The sequence below is a fragment of the Trichechus manatus genome, unplaced genomic scaffold (assembly GCF_000243295.1).
Source record: "Trichechus manatus latirostris isolate Lorelei unplaced genomic scaffold, TriManLat1.0 scaffold00207, whole genome shotgun sequence".
NCBI lineage: Eukaryota > Metazoa > Chordata > Mammalia > Sirenia > Trichechidae > Trichechus > Trichechus manatus.
Window position 1 is genome coordinate 1,462,265 of NW_004444143.1, and position 25,590 is coordinate 1,487,854.

Sequence of the window (25,590 nt, forward strand, 5' to 3'; positions counted from 1 at the left end):
CCCTAGCTGCAGTGAGTGGGAGGTGGTTGGGGACAGGGAGGCTAGCGATGGGGGGTGGGCTGAGGGTCCTGGGGCTGGGTGGTCTAGCTCAGGTGGGAGGGGGCCGAAGGGCACTTCCTGCTGGGGAGGGAGGCCTTCCCCCGCTGACCCTCAGGCCAGACTGGAAAATGTGATGTCAGAGTGGAGCAGTGAGGGGGAAAGACAGGAACAGAGGGAATCTGAGACCTGGCACCATCCTTCTGCCGCCCCAAAGTCCTTTCCAACTTGCTTCCTCCCGGTGAGGGGTCCTGATGGCTGCTGCGCCCCTAGGAGATTCTCATCCCAACCACCCTCTTCCAGAACCTCGCCATCTTCCTCCTCTGGCAGGTCTCTGCCCCAGCCTCCTCCAGAAGCATGGCCATCTCAGGGCTCCTACTCAAGTGCCAATCTGTCATGCCACCTCCCTGCTTAAATGTGTCTCAGCTTCCTGCTGCCTTCAGGCTAAAGTTTAAGCTTCTACCCTGGCATTCAAGGCCTGGCAGGCAGACAGGCAGACAAGCTCCAAGCTGGTAAAACAGGGCCACACAGTGGGTGGTGGAGCTGGGATGTACCCAGAGTTAGATGACCCAGAGCCCTCAGGCATCACTGGCTTCTCCAGCTATCCAACCCCAGAGACAGAGATGCAAGAGAAAGTAGAGATTCAGATAGGCAGAAGCTTAGAAGAAACAGGGACACTCACGGAGACGCTCAGAGGGAGAGACAGGGAAGGAGATAAGGAGAAACACTCAGAGAGACCCACACAGATGTACAGTAGGAGGAGTTTGCTGGGCTTTGGCAGAGAACAGTTTGAGACCCAGGGAGTGAGAACTGCAGACGCTGGGAAGGAGACAGAGACAGAACGATGGGACAGTGAGACAGGGCCTTGGCAGTGGCCAAGAAGCATTTAGGAGGCCTGTCAGGCACCTCCTCAGAGCTCCTACAGCACCCTGGGTCCCCCCGTTTTATCCCTGACCAGCGTGGGCTGTGACTGGAAACGAGCCTCTCTCCTGCCACTGGACTATGAGGTCCCAAAGGGCGGGGCCAAGAACCAGCTCGCTCACTGCTGTGTCCCCAGCATTGTCCCGGGCCTCGGTGAGTTTGCTGAATGGATGCTAGCCTAGAAGGCTGTGAGCTCCAGAAGGGCAGGGCCCGAACAACCTCATACCTCCTTGGTGATGAGAACACAGTTGCAGTTAGGACGTGGGTCTGAGTCTCGACTCAGCTCAGCTGTGGCCTTGCCGTGAGCATCCACCCCCCCCCGTGGAGTGGACAGCGCTCAGCATGTGCTTATGAGGTTTCAAGATTAACGGACACACAGCACGGGCTCTAAAATGTCTGCCTGGGTGTTCACCTGGACAAACCTTCAAGGCTCTCCACCATCCCCAGATGGGGCATGCCAAGCCCCACTCCTGAGTGCTTCCAGGCAGTGGCCCAGCCAGGGATGGAAATGAAAGTAGATTTATTGAAACTGGTTTTGGGGCAGGTGTGTGGGTCCAGTTGGGGAGTTTTCCAAAGAGAACCATGGGGAAGAGCCGGCGCCCGGCCAGGTGGAGCGGGAGCCCAGCCACAGACCCTATCTCAGGCCCAGCTTCTTCTTCTCCTTCTGCTTCTTCCGTACCACGTCCAGGTTCCGGTCCTTCCACATACTCTTGCGCAGCTTGATGGGGCGTGAGCCCACGTACTTCCCTGTGGGTATGGGGGCTCAGGTCAGGCTCGGGGGCACAGGCCAGACGCCCACCACACCCGCCGCCCCCGGGGAGACCTCACCCACCGTTCATCTCGCGCATGGCGCGCACGTAGTCGCTGGGGTCCTTGAAGCTGACGAAGCCATAACCCTTAGTCTTGCCCGTGCGCTTGTCACGGATCACCTTAGCCTTAAGGAAGGATGGGAAGCGGCTGAAGGCACGCGCCAAGATGTCATCATTCACCTCGTTGCCCAGATCCCCACAGAAGATCCGGAAGTCATCTGGAGTTGGGAGAGACAAGAGGTCAGAGAGGAGGCAGAGGCCAGTCCTGCCCCCCTGGCCTGGCCCAGTGCGTGCCTTAGATCAATCACCCACCTTCTCTGGAGGCATCCCTTCCTTTTTAGTAATAACCAACCCCTGTGTAGGTTCTCCGCTAAGCGCTCCTAAGGTTCTAACATACTTCATCCTCCCAACAACACTTTTACACTAAGGTGCAGGTCAGGTCACCTGCCCAAAGTCACACAGCCAGAAAGCGGCAGACACGGGACATGAACTCAGGCACCTGGCTCCAGAGCCCTCACTTTAAGCCCTCACTGCACTGCCCTTCCCACCCCAGGGCCATCCCACCCGTTCCCGCAAAAACCGCCCACCTCCATCCCAGCCCTGGCCTCTCCTCTGTGCTCCTGGGGTCCCGTGGTCTCCTGGACGCCTTCCCGTGAATCCCAGGGGCTCCTAACACCTACCGGTATGGCACCTCTGCACCAGAGGCTTTGCCTTTCCTCAGCTCTGCTTCCTCGGCAAAGCCTGTTCTGATACTCCCTTCAGCCCCTGAAACCCGCACACACTGCCTGATCCTTCTCCAACCCAGCTCTCAGCTGAGGTTGTCCGGGCCCTGCCCTTCTGGAGCTCACAGCCTTCTAGGCTAGCATCCATTCAGCAAACTCACCGAGGCCCGGGACAATGCTGGGGACACAGCAGTGAGCGTATGTGTCCTCTGGGCCGGGGCTGTGCCTGTACTGAACATACTCCATCCCCATGAGGCAAATACTATCGCCTTTCTGGAGATGAGAAAAATGAGGCTGAAAGGCTAAGTGGCTTCCCCCAGGTCACAGAACTAGGATCTATGGCCTCCACCAGCCATGTCGGGCCTGAGGCTGCCAGAGCCCAGGCCTGGAGCAGGGAGACAGTCCCAGGAGAGGTGGCAGAGGTCAAAGACTGGGGTGGGTCCATTCCCTCCTCGGATACAGCTCTGGCTGCCCCATGGCTTCTGCAGTGATTAAAAAAGCTCTGAGAACAAATTCAGCCACCCCAGGAACTCAGAGGGTGGGACCTGCTACAGGACAGCCGGCCTGCGTGCGCTAAAAGACAGACATGAACTGAAGACCTGGGAGGGAGACCGTTCCGTATTAAGATAACGTAGACACAGAACTAAAGGCAACATGTGCGTTTTGACTGGATCCTGACGTGGGGACAAAGAGTAGTTTTGGGACAACTGGGGAAATGCGGGGGCCTGGTGGCACAGTGGTTAAGAGCTGGGCTGCTAACCAAAAGGCCGGCAGTTCGAATCCACCAGCCACTCCTTGGAAACCCTATGGGGCAGTTCTACTCTGTCCCACAGGGTCGCTGTGAGTCAGAATCAACTCGAAATGTAAACATGAACTGAATATGAGATACCATGTAATGATTTTTAACTTTCTTAGATGTGATAATGGTGTTACGATAGGAAAGAGGGTGCATTCCGACGTGAAGCGCTGTCGTGTTTACAACTTGCTTCAAGTGACCAAGCCAAAACCAAAAAAATACATGAAGTGCTAAAGAAAATACGGCAAAATGTGGATTACTAAGTCTCGGCTGCTGGCTGAAAGTGAAGGGGACTTGAAGCACTTCCTGATGAAGACCAAAGACCACAGCCTTCAGTATGGATTCCACCTCAACATAAAGAAAACAAAAATCCTCACAACTGGACTGATAAGCAACATCATGATAAACTGAGAAAAGACTGAAGTTGTCAAGGATTTCATTTTACTTGGATCCACAGTCAACGCCCATGGAGGCAGCAGTCAAGAAATCAAATGACACATTGCATTGGCCAAATCTGCTGCAAAAAACATCTTTAAAGTGTTAAAAATCAAAGATTTCACCTTGAAGGTGTGCCTGACCCAAGCCACGGTGTTTTCAATCACCTCATATGTATGTGAAAGCTGGGCAATGAAAAAGGAAGACGGAAGAATTGATGCCTTTGAATTACGGTGTTGGCGAAGAATATTGATACACCATGGACTGCCAGAAGAACCAACAAATCTGTCTTGGAAGTATGGCCAGAACACTCCTTAGAAGTGAGGATGGCGAGACTCCGTCTCACATACTTTGGACATGTTATCAGGAGGGACCAGTCCATGGAGAAAGACATTATGCTTGGTAAAGTAAAGGGTCAGTGAAAAAGAGGAAGACCCTCCACGAGATGGACTGACCCAGTGGCTGCAACAACGGGCTCAAGCATGACAACGGTGGCATGGCGAAGGACGGGGCAATATTTCAGTCTGTTGTACGCAGGGTCGCTGTGGGTTTGAACCAACTCAATGGCACCTAACAACAACAAGGCTGTTCGCTGTACTGTTCTTTCAACTTTTCTGTCAAATTTTTATTTTCACTGAATTTTATTTTATTATGAAATTTTTCATAATAATGTGGGAGAACTGGAGAACGCTCTCTGACTTTTAGCGAGCCAGTCCCTCCATGAGTAGAGCAGGGGTCAGAGAGCCTAGGCGCCGGCCAGTGGCTGGGCGAGTGTCCTAGCCTTTAGAGCCGCAGCCTTGCCCTCCATGAGCTGGACAGCAGTGGTGCAGCCTGAAGGGGAGGGTGCTCGGCCTGTCCCTGGCTGAGCAACGCCCAACCCACACTTGAGCCCACTCACCCGCATCCCACTCCAGCAGGCTGGGGTCCTCCCAGCTGCTCCCGGCCGCTGTACGAATGCAGCGCTTCAGTTTCTCCGGCTTCCCTTTCTTCTTGTCCTCACCCAGGGGCTCTGGGACCTGCAAAGGAAGGAGGATGGAGTAAGTTTTTGGGGCAAAGGGCTTCGTGTTGATGTCCTTTGGGCCCATCTGCCCCCATCAGGCTCTCCCACCCTCCTCTGCACCCTGCCTCTCCTGCCTCTATAGTCAGAGCAATTGATGCACTCCTAGGCGTGGGTGACATGCGTCTGCCGCCCAAGGCCCCCACCTCCAGGGCCTCCAGCCCCTCCAGTCTCTGGATCATTTCTACGTCCCAGATAGAAGATCACATGTATGTGTGTGTGTGTGTGTAAGCTCAGGCGCGTCTGCCCACCCTCCCAGCCCTTTCACTGACATACTCCTTGCTTACCTCGAGAGCCATGAGGCCAGGCGGTGGCTCAGGTCGAGGCGGCCGGGGCCTTGGACGCAGGGACAGGAGCTCGGGGATGCGCAATGGGGGCAATAGGCCGCGAACTACCTCCAGCGGGAGGGGCAGGGGCTCGGGCTCAGGTAACGGCATGGCCAGGGCCAGTGGAAGGCTGGGCCCAATGACCACAGGGCCAGCTGGGGTACCCCCTGCCCCCACGGCCACTGCCGCACTGGCCTCCTCCAGCCCGGCTGCCGCCGCCACCACTGCCTCTTCCTTCTCTTTCAGGCCCAGGCCCAGGCCCAGCCCTAGCTCTCGGGGAGCTGCTGGCTCTTCCTGTGGGCAAAGGGAAGGCGTGAGGGGGCCAGCCACAGGCTAAGCCTCACTCCCACTCCCACCTTATACAACATAGCAAGGGCCTGGCCTGAAAACAGGAAATGAGAGATCTAGACGGAGAAAGGAGGACAGACACCCAGAGACAGAGACAAACACAGGTGGAGAAAGGGAGAGACAGACAGAGAGACACAGAGATAAACATAGAGACGAGCAAAAATGCCAGGTGAGAGAACCAGAGAGAGAGAAGGACAGATGGAGAGATGTTCAGACACACACACATCAAGACAGAAAAACACTGAGAGCAGGACAATCAAACAAAGGAACAACAGACGTACAGAGAGATAAATCAGTCCTTATTCTGTGTTTCTCTCCATACTCTCTTTACAAAAATAAAGAAAAACAAAAACAGGAAAATGGAACCACAGAGCGTCAGGGAAAGACAGAGGCAGAGAGAGACGTTTGAGGAAGTCAGAGCCCATGAGGGCAGGGATGTGACGAACGAGGGGAGAGGCAGACTGAGACAGAGCCCCCGTGCCCAGACCGAGGGTCTCCCCACCCACCCACTTCCAGCCACCCGCAGCCTGTTGGCACTCACCAGGGGAGGCCGCATGGCTGCCATGGAGCCGAGGGGGGGCCCTGGGGCCCGAGCCATCGGTGGTAGCATCATGGGTGGTCCAGGGGGCCCAGGCAGCGGGGGGCCCACGAGAGCCTGGTGAGGTGGCCGAAGGCCCATTGGGCGGGGGCCACCTGCTGCAGAAGAGAGAGCAGAATCTGTCAGGGTGTTAGTGGGGGTGTTGGAGGGCTCAGGGCTGGGTATGTGGCAGGAATGACGACCATGGCCCCCTCACCTGCTCTCTGCAGCACATGGGGGACGAAGGCTGGCCGAAGGATAGGGGCCCTCTGGGGGGCCACGGCTGTGGGAGAGAGAGATGGGGGCGTGTGTCATGGGGGACCGGGGCACTCGGGACAAAGTGTGGGAAGACAGTTTCAGCATCCAAGAGATCTCAGAGAAGAGTCTGGGGAAGCGCCTGGGAGACGTGTGGATCTTTTCACGCGTTCCGGTGGCAAACACTAACCACTGAGGGTCTCCTCTGTACCCAACCCTGTGCCGGGCAATGCCAGGCCCACGCCAGCAGACCAAGGCTCTTGGGGAGCTCCCAGTGCAGGGCTGGGAAGAAGAGACTCCGCACCAGAGTGATCAGGGCTAGGATGGGGAAAGCCCTGGGAGTTGTGGGAGCCCAGAGGAGTCCTCTGACCAGCCGGGGGGGCTAGAGAAGGCTTCCTGGAGGGAGGAACCTGTGAGCTGAGGCCAGAAGGTAATAAGAGCCAGTCAGCAAAGCAACTATCAGAGGAAGGGAGAGCATCTGAGAGCGAAGGCTCCCCCCTGCTGTCGGTCAGTGCGACTGTAATAGAAGACACGGAGGGTTAGAGAACTTCCTAAGATACACGTCAAGAGCTGAGCAGCCACCCAGGGGTGGCCTTGCTGGCTGAGCCGTGGCTGTCCTCCCGAGGGCGCCGGGGAGCCACAGCAAGGTTGGAGACTGGGCAGGGTGACTGGCTGAGATGTGCATTTTGATCAAGACCATAATGCAGAGTGAGAGATGCCACAACTTCTCAGATACCATCGGATAAAAAGACAAAAGAATAACTGGATTCAGATAAAACAATCCATAAGTATACCAGGAGTTTATACCCAACTGAGAACACACATTCTTATCATACACACAGAGAACTACTGTCACAAAAACGGACCACAAGTTTGCAGGTCACCTTAACAACAAGAAGAGAGAATGGCCTGGGGGAAGGATAGGCTGGGGGATTAGAGCTGGGTGACAGTGAGCAAGGGAGAGAAAGGAGGTCAATGGGAGCGCTGCTGGCACACCCGAGCAATGTTTCGAGCTCCTAGAGGATGTGAAGGGTCCCCCTCCGCGTAGGGCCTTCAATGCTAGGTGAGAAGCTTGGCAAACAATATGTAACATCTACTATGTGGCAGGCACCAAGACCACTGCCCTTCGCGGAGCGAGGCAAAAGACGATCGTAACAAACGAGTAAGTCGCATCGCCTGTTAGAAAGCGATGAAGTGCTGCGGAGAAACACGGTAGAGACTGAGAGCGAAGGGTGGGGGGACAGTCTGCCAGAGTCAGGGGAGCCAGACGTCAGGCTTATGTTGGAGGAAGGGGACAACATCAGGGTGGGGAAGGAAGTGGAGGGGGTGATTTCAGAGTAGGGAGGCCAGTGATTTAGGTAAGAGGCTAAAACAGTCAACAAGAAGGCCTGACAAACCACAGAGATGTTTTTGTTTCCAGGGAAACGTGGGGTCCCCAGCCCCAGACCTACCTGCTCGCCTCAGGAACATGGCTTCTCGAGCCTCTGGACTGTCCAGGTGACTCCGATCAGCAGGGCCAAAGCCAACTGTTGGGAGGGGAGAGACGAGCATGGTGGGAGGCATCCCCTTTTACCGCTTGCCTGAAGCTCACCCCCACCCCACACCCCTTACTAACCTGGGCCCACAAAGGGGGGGCCGCCCACCATGGGAGGAACCACTGTGGCTGCAGCGGCTGCCCGAGCCTCTAGCGTCTGCTGGACCTGTTGGGGAGGAGGACAGGGTAAGGACTCTGACTCGGGGCCCCCCGTCTGCCCTGACTGGCTCATCCCGGGAGGCCAAAGGTTTTCCTCTCTGCACTCTGTGTGCTCTCAGCTAAACTGCTACTTCTCGGGAGACCTTTGAGATCACACCAGCTGAAGGTGCCCTACGTCCTCCCAGTAGCAACGTCTCTCACCACCCCGTCTCATCTTCCCCACTAACACCACCCAAAATTATGTCCACCTTGTCCTCTCCAGCTCCCACGCCACCTCTCTGGTCCAAGCCACCATCATGTCTGTGCTTGGCCCCTACGATCTATTTTCCAAACACAGCAGAGTGACCCTGCTAACATCTAACTCGGACCGTATCACCCCTCTGCTCAAAATCCCCCACTACTCCTGATCTCAGAGTAAAACCCGAGGTCCTTACGGGACCCACAAGACCTCACGACATCTGATCTGTCATCTCTCTGCCTCATCTCCTGCCACGGTCCCCTTGTTTGTTGTCGTTAGGTGCCGTCGAGTCGGTTCCGACTCCCCGCGACCCCGTGTACAACAGAACAAACACTGCCTGGTCCTGCGCCATCCTCATGACCACTGTGACGCTTGAGCCCCTCGCTGCAGCCACTGTGTCAGTGCATCTTGTTGAGGGTCTTCCTCTTTTCTGTTGACCCTCTATTTTACCAAGCATGATGTGAGAGACCAACCACACTGATCTCTCTGCTGTTTCCTGAACACATCAGGTATGCATCTGCCTCAGGCCCCTTGTGCTGGGAGTGCTTTCCCCAGACAGCTGCATGGTTCCCTCCCTTACTTCCTTTATACCTTTGCTTTAATGTCAGTTTTCAGAAAGGCCTTCCCTAACTATGCTGATAAACCCCTGCCCTTTTTACCCTACTCTGGCCTGTCTCTCCCTCAAAAAACCAAAACCAAACTCATTGCTCAGTCCATTCCGACTCACAGCGACCTTACAGGACAGGGCAGAACTGCCCCATATGGTTTCCTAGGAGTGGCTGGTGGATTCAAACTGTCCACCTTTTGGTTAGCAGCCAATGTAAACTCCAAAAAGGCAGCGTTTTTTCCTCTGTTCCTTCTCTGCTATATGCCTAATGCCTAGAATAGTGCCTGGTGCACAGAAGGCATGCAAAAATTATTTGTTAACAGAATAAAAGCATTTCACTTATTTTTTTTCTTGTTAATAGTGTCCGTCTCCACTAGTCACATGTAGCTGGCTACTGAGCACTCAAAACGTGACTAATGCAACCGAGGAACTGTTTAACTTACACCTAAGTTTTAAACAGGTTAGAACATTTTCATTGTTGCAGAAAGTTTTATTGGACAACATGCTTTAGAATATAAGCTCCCAAAGGACAGAAATGTTGTCTCTCTTAGTCATTACTGTGTCCTCAGCATCTAGAATAGCGCATGGCACATAAAATCTGTCATGCTTATTAATCAACAAGACAACACGTGAATAGCTCTCTGTATATAAACACCTACTGTGTGCTAGGCATTGTGCTCCCTGCCTTATAAGCCTCAGCTCGGCCGTACCTGCTGGTATGTGTTGGTCGCGATAATCGGGCGGATCACAGGAGCTGCTGGGACCTGCATCGCTTCTACCGTGGGAACAGTAGGCACCGCGGGCACAGCAGTCGGGATGCCGGTTATCGGAGCCCCCAGAACTTCCTGCTCAAACCTGTAGGAGCAGGACAGACACTAGCGATCAGGGCCTCACATCAATGCTGGAACGCTGGGTCTATCGCGACAGCGCCTTCGCCCCTGCCAATCTTCGCATCCCCGCCTCCACAATCCCGAAGGTCCCACTTCCCCACGACAGAGCCATATCCTGGGCCTGTGGCGGCCAGGAGACGCCAGGAGTTGGCGGCTCTGATTCTCGGACAGCTTTTATCGCGCTGTGCCGCGGGCCTTACAGGGCCATCTCCGCTTCCATCTCCTTCAAGCGTTCCTCGCCGCTCTTGCCCGGAATGCCAGCGCCAGGGCCCGGGACCACGGGTCCTCCTGCACCCGGGAGTCCCGGGGCTGGCCCCGCCCCGGCCATCGCTGCTGCCGTCGCTTCGCTGCTACTACCGCCTCGGCTCCGCCGCCGCCTCCGCCGCCGCCGGCTTTGCTAGTCTACTCTCTGGCTACGTCAGGGTGGGCACCCGTGGATGGCGTCAGAGCGAAAGCGACGAGCGCTGGTAAGTGACGTCAATACGTCAATAGGGGCCCGCCTTTCCGACTTGGAGCGAGGGCCAATGAGAACCCGGCCACTCCCCGAGGTCCCACCTCAAGAAGGAATTTGGACCAATGAGAGTGCCGAAAAGAGGAACCGGTGGAAAAACCTGGGCCTATGAGAGCGCAGCGAAGACAGGCTGCCAAGACTTCACGGAGGAACATGGACTAATGAGAGCGCAGCAGAGTCAGTTGACCCCACCCCCAATGTAGAATCTGGGCCTTTGAGAGCTCCGGAAAGTTTGGAGGCCCCGCGCATGGACCAAAGGAAGTTTTTAAAAGCACGTTGACGTCTTGTGACGCTCAGGCTTGGGCGAGGCCGGAGACACAACGGGGACGTGGGCTCCGACTCTAGGGTAGTAAACCGGGGCGCTACCAGACTATGACTCCCAGAAACGGACATTATGGAGGACGCACAAAGGGGGCGCCTGACCCGGGTTTCCTGGAGGAAGTGACATCTGAAGTATAAGAAGATATTTGCTGGGCGAAAATGGGAGCGATGTTGTGGATAGAGAGAACAGCTCACGCACAGTCCAGAAACAGGAGTCAGAGGCGTCACTTCAGAAGGACGCGTGTGTGGGTTTGGTCTCTGCGTCCTTTCTCGGGACACAGCTGGCCCTTCCTTTTGAGGGAAAGTTTTCAAAATGTTTAATTAGGAATATTTTCAACCGTACACAAGAGTGGAGAGAATAATATAATGAACCCCCATGTACCTCTCAACTTCAACAATTATCAATATTCTACCCCTCTATTATATATATTTCCCACATTTTTGTTTAAAACCTACAGCAAAATTTTTTTAAAAAGCTCAGTAGACATAACTTATCAGAATTGACCGATTGTTTAATATTTTGCTACATTTACTTTTTTTCCTGAACTGTCTGAAAGTATAAATCAACACCCATGGAAGCAGCAGCCAAGAAATCAAACGACACATTACATTGGGCAAATTTGCTGCAAAAGATCTCTTCAAAGTGTTAAAAAGCAAAATGTCGTTTTAGGCACTAAGGTGCACCTGACCCAAGCCATGATGTTTTCAGTCGTCTCATATGCATGCAAAAGCTGGGCTATGAATAAGGAAGACGGAAGAAGAATTGACACCTTTGAGCTGTGATACTGGTGAAAATGTTGAATATACCATGGACTGCCAAAAGAACGAACAAATCTGTCTTGGAAGAAATACGGCCAGAATGCTCCTTAGAAGCAAGGATGGCGAGACTTCATCTCACGTACTTTGGATACGTTATCAGGAGGGACCAGCCTCTGAAGAAGGACATCATTCTTGGTAAAGTACAGGTTCAGTGAAAAAGAGGAAGACCCTCAACGAGCTGGATTGACACAGTGGTTGCAACGATGGGCTCAAGCATAACAACGATCATGAGGATGGTGCAGGAGCGTGCAGTGTTTCGTTCTGTTGTACGTAAGGTCGCTATTAGTTGAAACCAACTCGACGGCACCTAACAACAACAACAATCTGAAAGTAAGTTGCAGACATTACTCCTAATACTTCAACACACATCCCCTAAGAACATTTTCCACCCAACCGCAATACAATTATCCCACCAAAGATATTTAACACGGATACGATAGTATTCTCTAATAGACAACTTATCCCCAATTGTCCCAAAAGTGTATTCCTGCATGGAGAAGCTCCTAGTCCAGGGGAAGATTGATGACAAGGACCTTCCTCCAGATCAGACAGCAAGACCAAAAAAAGAAAAAGAAAGCCTTCCCCTGGAGCTGACACCCTGAATTTGGACTTCTAGCCTACTAGACTGTGAGAAAATAAATTTCTTTTTGTTAAAGCCATCCACCTGTGGTATTTCGGTTATGGCAGCGCTAGATGACTAAGACAGATAATGAAAAAGGAAGACAGAAGAATTGATGTGTTAGACCTGTGGTGTTGTGAAGAACATCAGATATACGGTGGACTGCCAAAAGAATGAACGGATCAGTCTTAGAAGAAATACAACCGAAACGTTGCTCAGAAGTGAGGATGACAAGACTTTGACTCACTTTGGTCACATCATCGGGAAAGGTCAGTCACTAGAAAAGGGCTTCATGGTTAGTAGAGGGCCAATGAAAATGAGGAAAACCCTCGATGAGACACATTGACACAACAGCTACAATGGACTCAAACACGCCATGGTCATGAATATGGTGCGAGACTGAGCCCCACTGAGTTCTGTCATACGTGAGCTTGCCATGAGTTGGAGCTGACTCAGTGGCAACTAACAACAACACCAGGATATATGTAACAGGACAAATTGGATCCGTTTGCCAGGATAAAATTCCAAAAGGCTGCGATTTAAGTGTAAAAAAACAAACCGTATGATAACTGAAGGATAATCTCATTTTGTAACACCTCCCACCTGCAGTTACTCTGGCCGCCTCCATAGTCCTCACACTGGCACATCCCACCTCAGGGCCTTTGCACGTGCCGTTGCCTCCACTTGCAGTCCCTTCCTCTGATGCCCACATGGCTCCCTCTCACCATCTTTATGGGAGTTTGGCCTTTGCGGTGCAGCCTTCTCTTTACATGTTTTTCCTTTTTAAAAAAGTTTATTTTATTTTTGGTGAAAATACACACAGCAAAACCTGCTCCCACTCCACAGTTTCTAGACCTAATGATCAGTGACATTGGTTACATTCTTCACATTGTGTCAACATTCTCATTGTTTCTAGTTGTTTCAATTCTATTTACTTAGTCTCCTTGCCCCTCAGCCTTACCTATGGTTTAAAATAGCTGTTGATTCTTTTTTGCTGTTTGTTTGTTGATAATAATCAGTGAAAGTTTACACAGCAGTTTAGGTTCCCATTCAACAATTTAGACACAAGTTATTCAGTGACATTACATTCTTCACAATGCGTGAACATTCTCATTACTTCCATTCTGGTTGTTTTGTTTCCATTAATCAAGTTTACCTGCCCCCTTACAGTCTCATCTTTGTTTTAAAGTAATTGTTGACTGTTTGGTCTCATATAGGTGATTTTTTTTTTTCACTTTTTAAAAAACTGTGCTTTAAATGAAGGTTTACAGAGCAAATTAGTTCCTTATTAAACAATTAATGCACGTGTTGTTTTGTAACATTGGTTGCCAAACTCATGACATGTCAACACTCTCCCCCTCTCGAACTTGGGTTCCCCATTACCAGCTTTCCCGTCCCCTCCTGCCTTCTCGTTCTTGCCCCTGGGCTGTTCTGCCCATTTAGTCTCATTTTGTTTTATGGGCCTGTCTAATCTTTGGCTGAAGGGTGAACCTCAGGAGTGACTTGGGTACTGAGTTAAAAGGTGTCCAGGGCCATACTCTCAGGAGTTCTCCAGCCCTGGTGGTGCAGTGGTTAAAGCATTTGGCTGCTAACTGAAAGGTTGATGGTCCGAACCCAGCAGCTGCTCTGTGGGAGAAAGACGTGGCGGTCTGCTTCCGTGAAGATCTCAGCCTTGGAACCTTATGGATCAGTTCTACTCTGTCCTATAGGGTTGCTGAGTTGGAATTGACTCAATGGCAGTGGATTTGGTTTTTTTTGGTCGGGCCGGTAAGTCTGGTCTTTTTTTGTGAGTTAGAATTTTGTTCTACATTTTTGTCCAGCTCTGTCCAAGACTCTCTATCGTGATCCCTGTCAGAGCAGTCGGTGCTGGTAGCCGGGCACCACGTAGTTGTGCTGGACTGTGTATGTCTGGTGGAGGCTGTGGTAGTTGTGGTCCACTAGTCCTTTGGACTAATCTTTCCCTTTTGTCTTTTTCTTCATTCTCCCTTGCTCCGGACGGGGTAGGACCAGTGGAGTATCTTATATGGTCACTCACAAGCTTTTAAGATCCCAGACACCACTCACTCAAATAAGACGTAGAACATTTTCTTTATAAACTGTTATGCCAGTTGAGCTAGATGTCCCCAAAGACCATGGTTCATATAGCTGATTTTTTAAAAGAGCACAGTACTCACAGATGATATTATTTCTTGAGCCAATTTGTTATTTAGCTACAAGGTGACCTCAGGAATTAGTTTTGGTTCAAGATTTGAAGAGTATCTCAGGGCAATATTATCGGGGAGTCCTCTAGTCTCAACTAGTCCAGCAGGTCTTTTTTTTTTTAAGGAATTTGAGGTTCTGTTCCATATTTTTCTCCCATTCTATCAGGGTCCATCTATTGTGGCCCTGATTAGAACAGTTGGTAGTGATAGCTGGGCACCATCTATTTCTTCTGGTCTCAGAGTAGATGAGGCCCTGGTTTGTGTAGACACCCTCTGTTTAAATTTGTACCTCTAACACCCTGCTTTATTTTTCTACACAGCAGTTCTTATCTTCTAACATACTACATATTTTGCTTATTTACCTTGTCAGTTGTCTGCCTCCCTGCCCTAGAGCATCAACTCCTTGAATGCAGGGAGTTTAGTCAGTTTGGTTCAGTGCTGTGTACTCAGTGCTTAGAAAAGACAATTACTTTTTGCTGAGAATGAAAGTGATGAGGGGAGTTTCAGGGGTAGGGTCCACAGCACCCCATTCTCTTGGTTTTGGTGGGATGAAAGGACAGGAGGCAAGGGAACTGAGAAGAGCAGCAGACTAGCATGCACAGAGGGACTAGAGGTGGGGGTAGACGATGGGCTGACAAACACAGACAATGCCTTCTTCAGATGTTTTATTTGGGGAGGTGGGTGTTGGGTGAACAAATGTGTGCTCCTACTGCTGTCTGAGTCCCTTTTCATCTGCACAGCTGCTGCAGGGCCTCCTGGGCTTGGACCCAGCGCAGCCGCCACTGGGGCAGGGACAGGCCCTGACACTGCTCCTCGGAGAGGGCGGTCTGGCCCGGCTGCTCCCACCTGGGGATGGGGACGGTGTCAGGAGGCAAGACCCTCACTGGCCTCCCCCCAACAACATGGGCTGCTCCTCACCAGCCCCCCAGCCCTACTCCTGCCTCTTGCACCCAGCTCAGTCCCGGCCCCATTGTGGGCCCTCTCACCAGTCCCCCACGGCTCCCTGAAGCCCGGGGATTCGCTCCAGTGCCTGTTCCAGCAGCTTCTCCAACTGATTCAGAGCCTGCCCCAGGCTCTCCTTCTGCTCCTTGTCCTGTGACGCCTGGATCTGCAGTAGCTCTGGAGGTTAGAAACCCAGAAGCAGCCTCACAACATGAAGTCACCAAGTCTAGTCACCCAGTCTTGCCCTCAGCATCCCCCCAAACCTCTCTCTCCTCCCAGGTCCTTGTCTCTGGGTGGTCCCACTATCGAGCAGACTAGAGCGCCAGGCCCCACGCTGACACCTTCCTCCTTCCACTGTCAATCTCCACGGCCCCCTGCTCAGCTTCCTGACCATTTCTCCCGCCTTCCTTCTCTCTCCCCCTTTCCTCCCAGTCTCCTTCCTAGGCTTCCAGCCTCAGCCTCCCACTTTGGCCCACCCTCCCCATGGCACCCAGTGATCTTCCTGAAGCCTAAACCGGATCCTCTCCTGCTTAGAACCCTCCATGGCTCCCAGTGTCCCCAGGACACAACCCAAGCTTTTCACCTGGTACTTGAGGGTTTGCATCATGTGGCCTCTGCTCACCACTCCTGGGAAAAACCTCACCTATCCCACAAGGCCCACCGTTCCTCCCGAACGCCTTCCCAGCATTCCTCACCTGAAGGCTTCCTCCTTAGACTGCCCCAGCCCTTTACTCCACTGCATTTCCTCCTGGGGACTGTGACTGGGCCCGGCTCAGAGCAAGTACAGCTTATCAGCACAGTCAGACCTCCTGGGCCTGAACCCTGCGTCTGTCTCATCCTTGTCCTGTGGCCTTGGGCACGCAGCTGCCCTTTCTGAGCCTCAGCTATATTAGCAGTCAGATGGGACTATCTGAGCCCTAGGCTGGTGGCCCCGGGGGCGACTGCGGAACTCTCAGGCACCGGCTGCCAGCTTGGAGGTGGGGTGGGGAGCAGAGTCCAGGATGACTCCTGGGTCTCTGACTTCTGCCTGGGATGAGGAGGGTGGGGCCACGAGCTGAGGGGAAACCCAGAGGGGAGGGGAGCCAGGAGGAGGAGGAGCAGAACTGCTTTTCAGAGCAGGGCGAACTGTTACGACGTGTTAAATGTTCACGGTGTCCGTGAGGTGGGAAGAGGCTGTTCCCACTGTGGCCGTATACTATACCCCCCACACAGAACGGGGGGGCAGGGAGACCCAAACCCAAGACCTGAAAGTGGTCTCCTTCTTCCTGCTTTGTCGACGGAACCCCAATTCGTTCCTCATCACGTCACCTCTTCCATCCATTTACCCTGTGATCCTTTGCTCCTGGCTCTTGCCTCACCCCTCAGCAAACTCTCAGGGCCTGGCACCCGGCAGACACCCTGCGGGTACTTGATGCATGAATCCCTGAATGAATGAACTTCTCTGGGCTTCACGTTCCTTGTGTATAAACCGGGGACCTGAACAATCCCTTCCTTCCGAGATAAGGGCTCAAAGAGGCCGTGTGTGGACAACAATAATGGGGATTGCACCAGACACACTCACAGAGCGCTTAACACAAGCCAGGCCCTGTTCAGCGCCCTGTCCGGGTCACCTGACTGCACCTTCCCAGAACTCCGTAAGGTGCCGCGAGTAGCCCTGTTCCACCGAGGCCCAGAGACCACACAGCCAGGAAGAGGTGGGGCTGAGGAGGGACTCAGGGAGTTTCCCACCACAGCCTGGCTTTCAACCACTGAGCCCACTGTTTGATGGTGACGCATGAGTGCTGCACACTTCGGCGGGCCGTGTAGCTTAGTGTTGGGAGCACAGCCCCACACCGGACTGCCTGGCTTCATTTCCCAGCTCTGCTATTTGGGCATGCGGGGTGGGCCCTCTGGGTCTCCGTCAGCTCCTCTGTATGAAGGCGAGGACAGTAACTCCCTTCACGGGGTTGCTGTGCAGATCAGACAAGTGACTATGCTGAGAGCACTGAGTGGGCTGTAAGAGCGAGTGTGTGAGTGACAGGTGGTGCTTGCTGTTACTTCGGGAGGCTGGGAGCGCTGCAAATGGGTAGGCCTACCCTGGGCGGAGGGTCCCGGTGGCAGGCCTGTCTTCATATGCAGCAGATCCCAGCACTGGAGACTCCATTGGTCTTGGAGGAGCAGGAGGTCTTGGCGCAGAGAGGCGGCCTTCGGGAGGAGCAGCTCAGGGGCCTGGAGGGAGGAGGAAGGACAGTCACCTGGGGCAGGGCAGGGCAGGAGCGGGGAAGAACAGATCCTGGGGACAGGCACTCACCTTCCCTGCGGGCAGCCCCAGTGTGCGGCTCAGTGCTATGAAGATGGAGCCCCTTGGGGATGCGGGGTGCAGATGGTGGATGGATGGTAAGACCGTGGGCAGGGGCTTCAACCTGGGGGGACACTCTGGGTCGGGCAGGGCACAGAAAGGATGGACAGGTTCCAAGGGCTTGGGTTCCAGAGGTTCTGGGGGCTTAGAGGTGGGGTCTGGAGGCCTAGGAGCTTGGAGGTGCGCCTGGGGACTAGGATGCTACAGCAAGGCCAGTGACTCAAGAGTGAGGTCTGGGAACACTAGAGATTTGGGGTTTTATGGGGGAGCCCAGGGCAGGGGAGTCTTCCACGAGAAGGGGATATGGGGTAGCCCCGTCTCACTCTCCGGGGCTGTGCCGCAGCAGGGTGCCCAGCAGAAGGCAGGGCAGACGCCGGGCCTCCTCCTCCAGACAGTGAAGCAGCTTCTGGCTCTGTGGCGCCACCGCCTCGGATGTGGGGACCACCTTTCGCTGAACAAGAGCCAGCACCTGGGGGGGGAAGGGCCAGAGGGGGGTCTGAGCCCACCCAGCCCCATCCTCTCTGCCCTCTGCACAGAGGATGCAGATAAGCCCCACCTCGGCCCCCATGCAGCCTGGAAGCCAGCTCTCGCCCCAGCGCCCATGTTACCTCCCCAGGGCTCCGGCACAGGCGGGTCTTGCTGGCTGAGTTTCCCTTGATGAGCAGGCGGACCTGTTCCTGCGTCTCCTCCTGGGGAACCAGGGGGCCTTTAGGGACCTGCCGCTTTTCCTTCCCACCTCCCAGCCTCAGGCCCTGCCCGCCCCTTTGCTTCCTCTCGGAATCTCACCTTGTGTGCCCCACCCACTACCAGGAGGCATGGTGCTCGGTCCCAAGGCTCCAAGCCTCACTCTGGCCCTCCAGCCGGCCCCGCCCCTTCTGAGGGAGGCCTCGCCCCTCACCATGAGCTGGCGCCAGTGCAGGATCCGCTGCTGCTTAGCCTGGAGCTCCCGTAGCAGAAGCTGCCGCTGCCCAGCAGCCTCCCCCAGCTCCTGGCTCTGGGTGCGCAGGGCTTTGAGCTCCGCCCACAGCCCACAGCCCCGAAGTCCCAGCGCCAGCACCTGCCTGGAGGACCAGCAGAGAGTGGATGAAAAGAGACCACTGAAAGGCACACTGGGGGCAAGGGATGAGATCTGCGGGAGGCAGACCCCAGGGCAGGAGGCAGACACAGAGCAACGGGGGCAGAAAGAGTCCAATATCCCAAGACACTTGGGGGAAAGATGGGCTAGTGGCCTCTGCCAAGGGGGATCCCTCACCTCTCCCTGGGTCCTAGGGCACTTCTCTCCAGCTCCTCCATCAGGCCCTGGAGGCGCCGGGTCAGGACTTGATGCTCCTTCAGCAGGGGGCCCCTCTGGGTGACCAGCGCACTCACAGCCCGCCAACCCTCCTGGGGAGGTGAGCACAGTGTCAGGGCGGCACGGTCTGTGGGGGTGGGGGCTGGGCTGGGTCTTGGGATGGGCGGGGGTGGCGGGGTGAAGTCCTGGGGAGAGTGCCTGGGGTCACCTGGATGAGATGCACCATGGACGGCAGGGCCTGGCTGGAGTCTGACTGGTCCCGTGCCTGGGGACTGGGGATGGGGCAAAGCTGCTGAGGGAGGAGCCGGTCTCAGCCTGGCTCCCCAGAATGAGCACTGGGTTTCAGTTCCCATCCCCACCAGCAGGTCACCAGGTCAGGTCTGCCCCTCTTCCCGGCTCACGCACGGGCCTGCCCCGCCCTAGCCCTGAGGGAGCACCCTCTGCACACCAGGATATCTCCGTATGGAGAAGCCCGTCCCCACAGCACAGGGAGCGGATCTCTGCCTCCCGCTCGGCAGCAAGGTGCTCCAAAGCAGCCAGGACGTGGCCCGGGGGGTGGTTGGTCAGTAGAGCCTGGCAGGGAAGGTGGGGGTGAAGTCAGGGGCCGGACGGGGGCAGGGCTCTGAGCTGGGGCCCCACGGGGATTGGGGTAGGGATCCAACTGTGAGGTTTGATCATGGGGCTGGGGGGTGTGGCCTTTTCTTTCCTGAGAGCCCCCCACGCCCCCTCACCTCCACTAAGCTGAGCCACTGCTGGTAGGAAGTTCCAAAATGGTCATCACGAGGGGCCCTGTGGGGTGGGCAGGGGGCAGAGAACATTACGGGACACACTGATTATCCCTCTAATGATCTCAATCACCGTGTAAGGTCCGGACAGCCACTGTTCCCATTTTACAGATGAGGAAACCAAGTCCATCTGTGCCTGCTAGACTCGGGCTGCCCGCCTTGGGCCTTTGCATGTGCAGTTCCCCTGAACACCCTGCTGGCCCCTTACCCTAGTTAAACTTCCTCAACAGAGACCCCTCCTCTCTGCCCCCCCCAGCTGGGTCAGGTGCCTCCTTTGGGTGCCCAGAGCCACCCAGGCACCCCCCCAGCCCTATTCACCTGGGCTGTCACCGTCTGTGACAGGTCTTCCCCACCCCTACCCCCACTTGCCAGCCTGGGAGTCCTGTCAGGGCAGGGCCGGGGGCTGACATAGGCCAGAGGCTCAGTGTTTGAGGAATTAAACAAATGACCCCCAAGGCCCAGGCTCTACGCAGGGTCTCTGGGGGCAGGGTCTCTGGGGGCTGGCTGGAGGGTACTCACAGGATACTGCCTCCCTTGGCCTGGGGAATCAGGAGGTTCTGTAAGAACTGGGTCCGGAGGGCGCAGGCCGTTCGCACATCACGCTAGGGAGGCCACGATGGGGCGTGAGGGGGACCCAGGGGTCCAGGTGGCCCCAGACTCCCCACCCCATCCTGCATGGCCCAGGGTCCTCACCAGGACCATAGGCTCCAGGCCCAGGGTTGCTGACGTCAGGGGTCCAAAGGTCACATCTATTTTGGCCTTCCTGGAGAGAGGAATGCAGTTTGGGCTGAGGCCCCTGGAGATGGGAGTTGGGAGGACAAACGTTTGTGCCCTCTCCTCTCCTCTCCCGCCGAGGGATCACCAAGCCTGGATCCTGGGGGTCACCGTCCAAAATGAGGCTACCATCGTCCCCCACCTGGACTACTGCATTAACCTCTCCCCAGTCTCCCTGCTGCCCTGGCAAGTCTGTTCGCCTAGTCGTCAGTGAGCCTGCTGAAATCTAAGTGACATGCCACTGTTCTGCCTGAAACCCTCTAACTGCATGATGCGCCCCCCTCACGCTCACGATAACACGAGCTCACGGGTGCTCCTCTATACGCGTTACAAGGTCGACCTCCCTTCATCATCACATCGACCCTAACAGGTGAGGAGCCCTGCTGGCACAAGCGGTTTGCTATCGGCTGGCAACCTGAAGGCTGGCGTTTCAAACCCACTCAGAGGCTCCACGGAAGAAAGGCGTGGCGATCTGCTTATGTTGTTGAGTCGCTTCCATTGACGGCCACGAAAACCCTACGGCAGTTCTACTCTGTAACCCACGGGGTCACCGTGAGCAGGGGCTGACGGGAAGGCAGCTAACAATCTCCACCTCAGGAGACAGGATTAGTTTTATCCTCGTCCTACAGATGCACTGGGCTGAAGGATGTCTCCTAAAAACTCATGTCCACCAGGCACCTCGGAACGTAACCTTGTTTGGAAATCGGGTCTTTGCAAAAGTACTAATTAAGATGAGGTCACAGAGGATTTGAGGAGGACCTGTATCCAGTGGCCAGTGTCTATAAGGGAGAGGGACTCAGACACAAGACACACACAGAGAGAAGCCGGCCGTATGAAGAGGGAGGCCGAGACTGGAGTGATGCCGCTATCAACGAAGAGATACCAAGGACTTCTGGCAACCACCAGAAGCTAGAAAGAGACAAGGAAGGATTTTTCCCGAGAGCCTTCTGAGGGGGAACATGGCCCTGCCCACACCTTGATTTCAGACTTCTAGTTTCCAGAACCGTGAGAGAATAAATTTCTGTTGTTTTAACACACCCAGTTTATGATAATTTATTACCGAAGTTCTAAAAAACGAATACCACAGACCTTAGAAGCTGTGGCACAAAGAAGTTAAATACCTTGCCCTAGCCGGGCCATGAACCCAGAGTCTCGGAGTGAAATTCCAATGCCTCCTAGGCGCTCCACCCACCTCTCCAGCCTCACTGCTTCAAGCTGTCCCTCTCCTCTGCGAAGCTGGGGCTGAACGGGCCTCCTGGCTGTTCTGCCCACCCTCCCAGCTCAAGGCCTCTGCTCTTGCTGTTCCCTCTCTGTGGAAATTCCTCCAGCTGTTACCTCCCCTGAGAGGCCTTCCCCGACCACCCTAGCTAAGGTAGCATTCCCCTCTCCGTTTCTATCACATCGCCCCTTTTCTTCCTAGCACTTATCTCTGTGTGAAATTATATGATTCGTTTGTTTCCTAGTTCACGATCTATCTCCCCCCGACCCTGTCCGACTGTGAGCTCCATGAGGGCTGGGATGTTGCCCTGTTTACGGCTACTGCCCCAACACTGGCATGCTGGATGTATCGTCAGTGCCACTCTAGATGCTGGGGATACAGCAGTGACCGATGGTAACGATTCCTGGCTTTACGGAGCTTAAACCTTAAGGGGTGGGAACTCAGAGTTCTGGGGCCTCAGAAGGTTTGGGGGTAGGGCACTAGTGTCTCTAAGGAGAACGGATGGCTGCCCAACCTGCTGAGGCTGTCGCTGGACACCCGAGGCCCACCTCTCTGTATCCTGCAGGCGCCCGAGCTGACTCTGCAGCCGCCGCACAGAACCCTGGAGTCCACGCTGCTGTCTCTGCAGGGCCCCGGCTTGGGCCCGGAGGAGGAGAGCGCGGCGCTGGGCGTCTCGCGTGCTCTGCAGCGCCTGCTCCATGGCTACGTCTGTGGGAGCAACACAAACACAGACTCACTGCCATCGAGGCAACTCCAACTTACAGCAGCCCTACAGGACAGAGAACTGCCCCATAAGGTTGTAATTTTTAGGGAAGCAGACTGCTACATCTTTCTTCTGAGGAGCATCTAGTGAGTTTGAACTGCTGACCTTTTGGCTAGCAGCTGAGTACTTAACCACTGCGCCACCAAGGCTCTGGGGGAGGAACGGGGTGGCCATCAACACCTCCCCAACTCCAGCTTCCCCTACCCATCTGCCCAGCCCCATGGGTCACCCTGAGCCTCAGTGTCTTGCTCCATCTGCTCCAGGCTCTGGTCTAGCTCCAGGATCTCTGCCCGCAGGCGGGCCACAGCGGCTTCTAGCTCCGATTTCCGGTGGGCCTGAGGCATCAGGTACAGGGTTAGATGTGCAGCCTGGCCTGCACACAGTCTGGCCCGACTACCCCTTGGGTGGCACTAGATGCCTCATCTTGAGCAGGGGAGGGTGGCAGAGGGTTTCCTCGCGTTTATGTCCCTGACACAGAACTTGGCCCAGAAGAGCACCAAGGTGCTGTCCTGGGCCTCTCCTCCCTCCCGGGACTCTCTCACCCACCCTCACAGGCTGTTTCCTGTCTCTGCACTGATGACACCCACACCTCTGACCCAGCTCCGACCTCTCCCCTGAGCCCCGCATCTGGGAGTCCTGAAGCCTCCATGAGTCTCTCCATAGATGTCACCAGGTCTCCACCCACTGGGCCCCATACTGGCCTCCGGATCTCCCTTAAACTTGCCCCTTTTCCTGTCTCCTCTCTCCAGCCTGGATGCCCCGTTACCCATACCCCGCCCCCCCAGCTCATATTTGCCTCTCCCTGGACTGTGCAGGGAGTGCAGGGAGCAGGGCTGTGTTGTGACTCAGTGTCCCCAGCAGCACCCAGCACAGGGCTGGGCTTCAAGTGGATGATCTACAAGTCCTCCTGAGATGAAAGAGAATCTTGTAGCATATAACTCTCACCTCTGGACTGTCCTGGTGGCCGTACCTGAGGAAACGAGGCCAGAGTCGGGATGACAGAAGCTTCTAGCGGGGCGGGGTGGGGGGAAGGAGGTGGGAGGCTGTGGGTGGGGATGGGGCTAGACGGGACTGGGGAGAATAGGAACGGGCTGTTTTGAAGACCAGTTACCAGAGCAGGTTTCCCCGGACCTTCTTGACACTCCTGCAGTGGGGAGGTAGCAGGAAGAGGAGTCACTGAGGGACTCACCTGCCACCCCACCCCCCACCCCCCAGCCCACCTCATCCAACTGAACTCACCTCTGGCTGTGCACATGCCGCAAGATGTAGGCCCAGATGTCGGCCCCCTGGCCCAGACACAGCCTGCGGGGACAGTGTGTGAGGGTATGCCTGGGGCATCACACAAGGTGGGAAATCCTCCCTCTAGGGGTGGTGACGGTGGGGAAGGTCTTTACTAGGGAGTTCTTACTCCTGGGGGGGGGGCGGTGTCTGTAATTTTCGGGTAAGATCTTCCCTTCTGGGGAGTTTTCAGTCACTGAGAGGGTGGGCTTCTCACTGGCTATGTGTGTGGGTATTCGCATTCTCTGGAGGGGTCCTCCCTTTCCCCTGGGAGACGCTTATCTCCCGTTACTTCCAGAGTTGGGGGTGGGAGATGTACTGCTAGGACGTCCCCTCTCATTGCCAGGCATGGCTCATCACCCCTACAGATACAATCCCCAAGGGGGTGGCCTTTGCTAACTCCCGAATGTCCTCACCGTCCGGGGGTGGGGATGCGGCGGGAAAATCGAACTGCTGCACTGACAACCCTCACCGGGCGGAGATGGGAGTGTGAGGCCCACTGCCAGAACATCCGCACTCAAATCCAGAATCCTCTTCCCGGACATACTACTCCCAGGGTGGGGCGCCCGCAGTAACTGAGGGTCACTCTCACTGGGGCAGGGGAAAGGAAGGGGCCTCGGGGCGGGGCGGGGTCTTCACGCCCGGAGTCCCTATCTCCAGGGTAGGGAGTCCTCATTCCCGGGCCGGATCTCACCTGCGCAGCGTCGCCTCCGGGGCCCGTGCCGTCATGGGCACCCCCATCTCCTCGGCAGCCCAGTAACCCAGCTCCCGCGCTTCCAGCACTAGCTCCATGCCCGGCCCGCCGCGGCCGCCGCCTCCCGCGCCCTCTTCGAGCGCGGCGCGCACCTCTGACGTCACGAACGCGCCCGCGGCGAAGCCCTCGGCGGCGCGCCGCCTGCAGGCCCCGGGCGCCGCACGTGCAGCGGCGTGTCCTGCGGGTCGTTCGGCTCTCGTTCCCCCGGCACCGGTCCCAGCGAGAGAAGAGGAAAAGGGACGTGGAGAAACTGCGGGGCCGCTCGCCTTCCACCGTACTCCTGCCGACTACCAGCTGCCCCTAAGGCCCGTGGTGCCTTCGCTTTGCGAGAACACCAAGGGAATCGCGCTCCTTCCTTGATTTTCGTGACAAAATGGAACATGAACCATTTTCAAGGGCCGTTTTGAACCATTTTGGAGAACGAGCACCAGACGAGGAGACGTTGGTCCTACTGCTCCTTTATTTCAGAAACGAGGTGTCTTCTGTCTGGGGCGGGGGCAGGGGGGCAGAGGGCGTGTAGTATGGCCGTAACGTAACAAAGATTGTGAGGATGGTGCAGGAACGGGCCGTGTTTCGTTCTGTTGTACGTAGGGTCGCTGTGAGTTGGAACTGACTGGAAGGCACCTAACAACAGTATCTTCTTCCAGGAATTCATTGTCGCAAACCGTTCCGTAGACGTCCATGGAGTTGACCTTGTGCCCCGGTCCTCCCCCTACATAACGCACAGTTCAGCGGAGGAGATAAACGCACCACCATATAGGGATGGTACAGAATAAGCAGCAGGGGCTGGTCGTTGTGGGACACACGGAGTGCGAGAGGTATGTGGGATCCCAGAAAGTACTGGATACCACGGCTGGAGTTCTGGAGAGCCCACTAGGCTAGGACAGAAATCCGGATGGGCTGTGGGAATGAGCGGGTGTGAAGCCCAGAGCCGAGGAAAACTCAGTCTCAGACAGGGCCCTGGGAAAAGCCAACATTAGGGACCTTCCACTCAACATGTTTGCCTAGGTCACCCCTATGTCCTCCATGGCCAGTACAGTGCCTGACTCAGAGTGGGTTCTCTAAATAGTTGAACGAAGGAATGGTGGGGAGTAGGGGGGAGGTGATGCGTGAAACTAAAGCTGGAAGCCAAGGAGGAGGCTGAAACAAGGATGGGGGTGGGTGAGGATGGTGCTTACTGAACCAGAGTGCGGCTGTGGGGCAGGGAGGAGGGGCCAGGTGGAAGAGAAGCTCAGAAGACTGAGTGGGCATGGAGTTGGTAGGCT

At 55.4% G+C, this 25,590-nt stretch overlaps 2 protein-coding genes across 3 annotated transcripts; both read right to left on the reverse strand.

Annotated features, from left to right (window-relative positions):
• Positions 1–1,460: 1,460 nt before the first annotated feature.
• RBM42 (RNA binding motif protein 42) lies at positions 1,461–10,178 on the reverse strand. Of its 2 annotated transcripts, XM_004388110.2 has the most exons (10): positions 9,911–10,178; positions 9,531–9,675; positions 7,898–7,982; positions 7,734–7,808; positions 6,245–6,310; positions 5,992–6,167; positions 5,064–5,396; positions 4,618–4,735; positions 1,790–1,984; positions 1,461–1,704 (listed from the first exon to the last, which is right to left on the reverse strand). In XM_004388110.2, exons 1-10 carry the CDS (start codon positions 10,036–10,038, stop codon positions 1,592–1,594), a joined length of 1,434 nt encoding a protein of 477 aa, XP_004388167.1. In that variant the 5' UTR covers positions 10,039–10,178; the 3' UTR covers positions 1,461–1,591. The 2 variants fall into 2 exon arrangements, with proteins under 2 accessions (XP_004388167.1, XP_004388168.1); XM_004388111.2 differs by lacking the exon at positions 6,245–6,310 and having other exon boundaries at positions 5,992–6,146.
• Positions 10,179–14,843: 4,665 nt separating this feature from the next.
• On the reverse strand, positions 14,844–24,395 carry HAUS5 (HAUS augmin like complex subunit 5). The gene is made up of 19 exons (XM_004388112.3): positions 24,266–24,395; positions 23,533–23,595; positions 23,405–23,437; positions 23,239–23,263; positions 22,523–22,628; positions 22,079–22,238; positions 20,231–20,300; positions 20,057–20,139; positions 19,484–19,541; positions 19,201–19,325; positions 18,961–19,024; positions 18,714–18,844; positions 18,360–18,522; positions 18,070–18,150; positions 17,785–17,930; positions 17,414–17,525; positions 17,199–17,331; positions 15,168–15,300; positions 14,844–15,027 (listed from the first exon to the last, which is right to left on the reverse strand). Exons 1-19 carry the CDS (start codon positions 24,361–24,363, stop codon positions 14,910–14,912), a joined length of 1,902 nt encoding a protein of 633 aa, XP_004388169.1. The 5' UTR covers positions 24,364–24,395; the 3' UTR covers positions 14,844–14,909.
• Between the last annotated feature and the right edge of the window lie 1,195 nt (positions 24,396–25,590).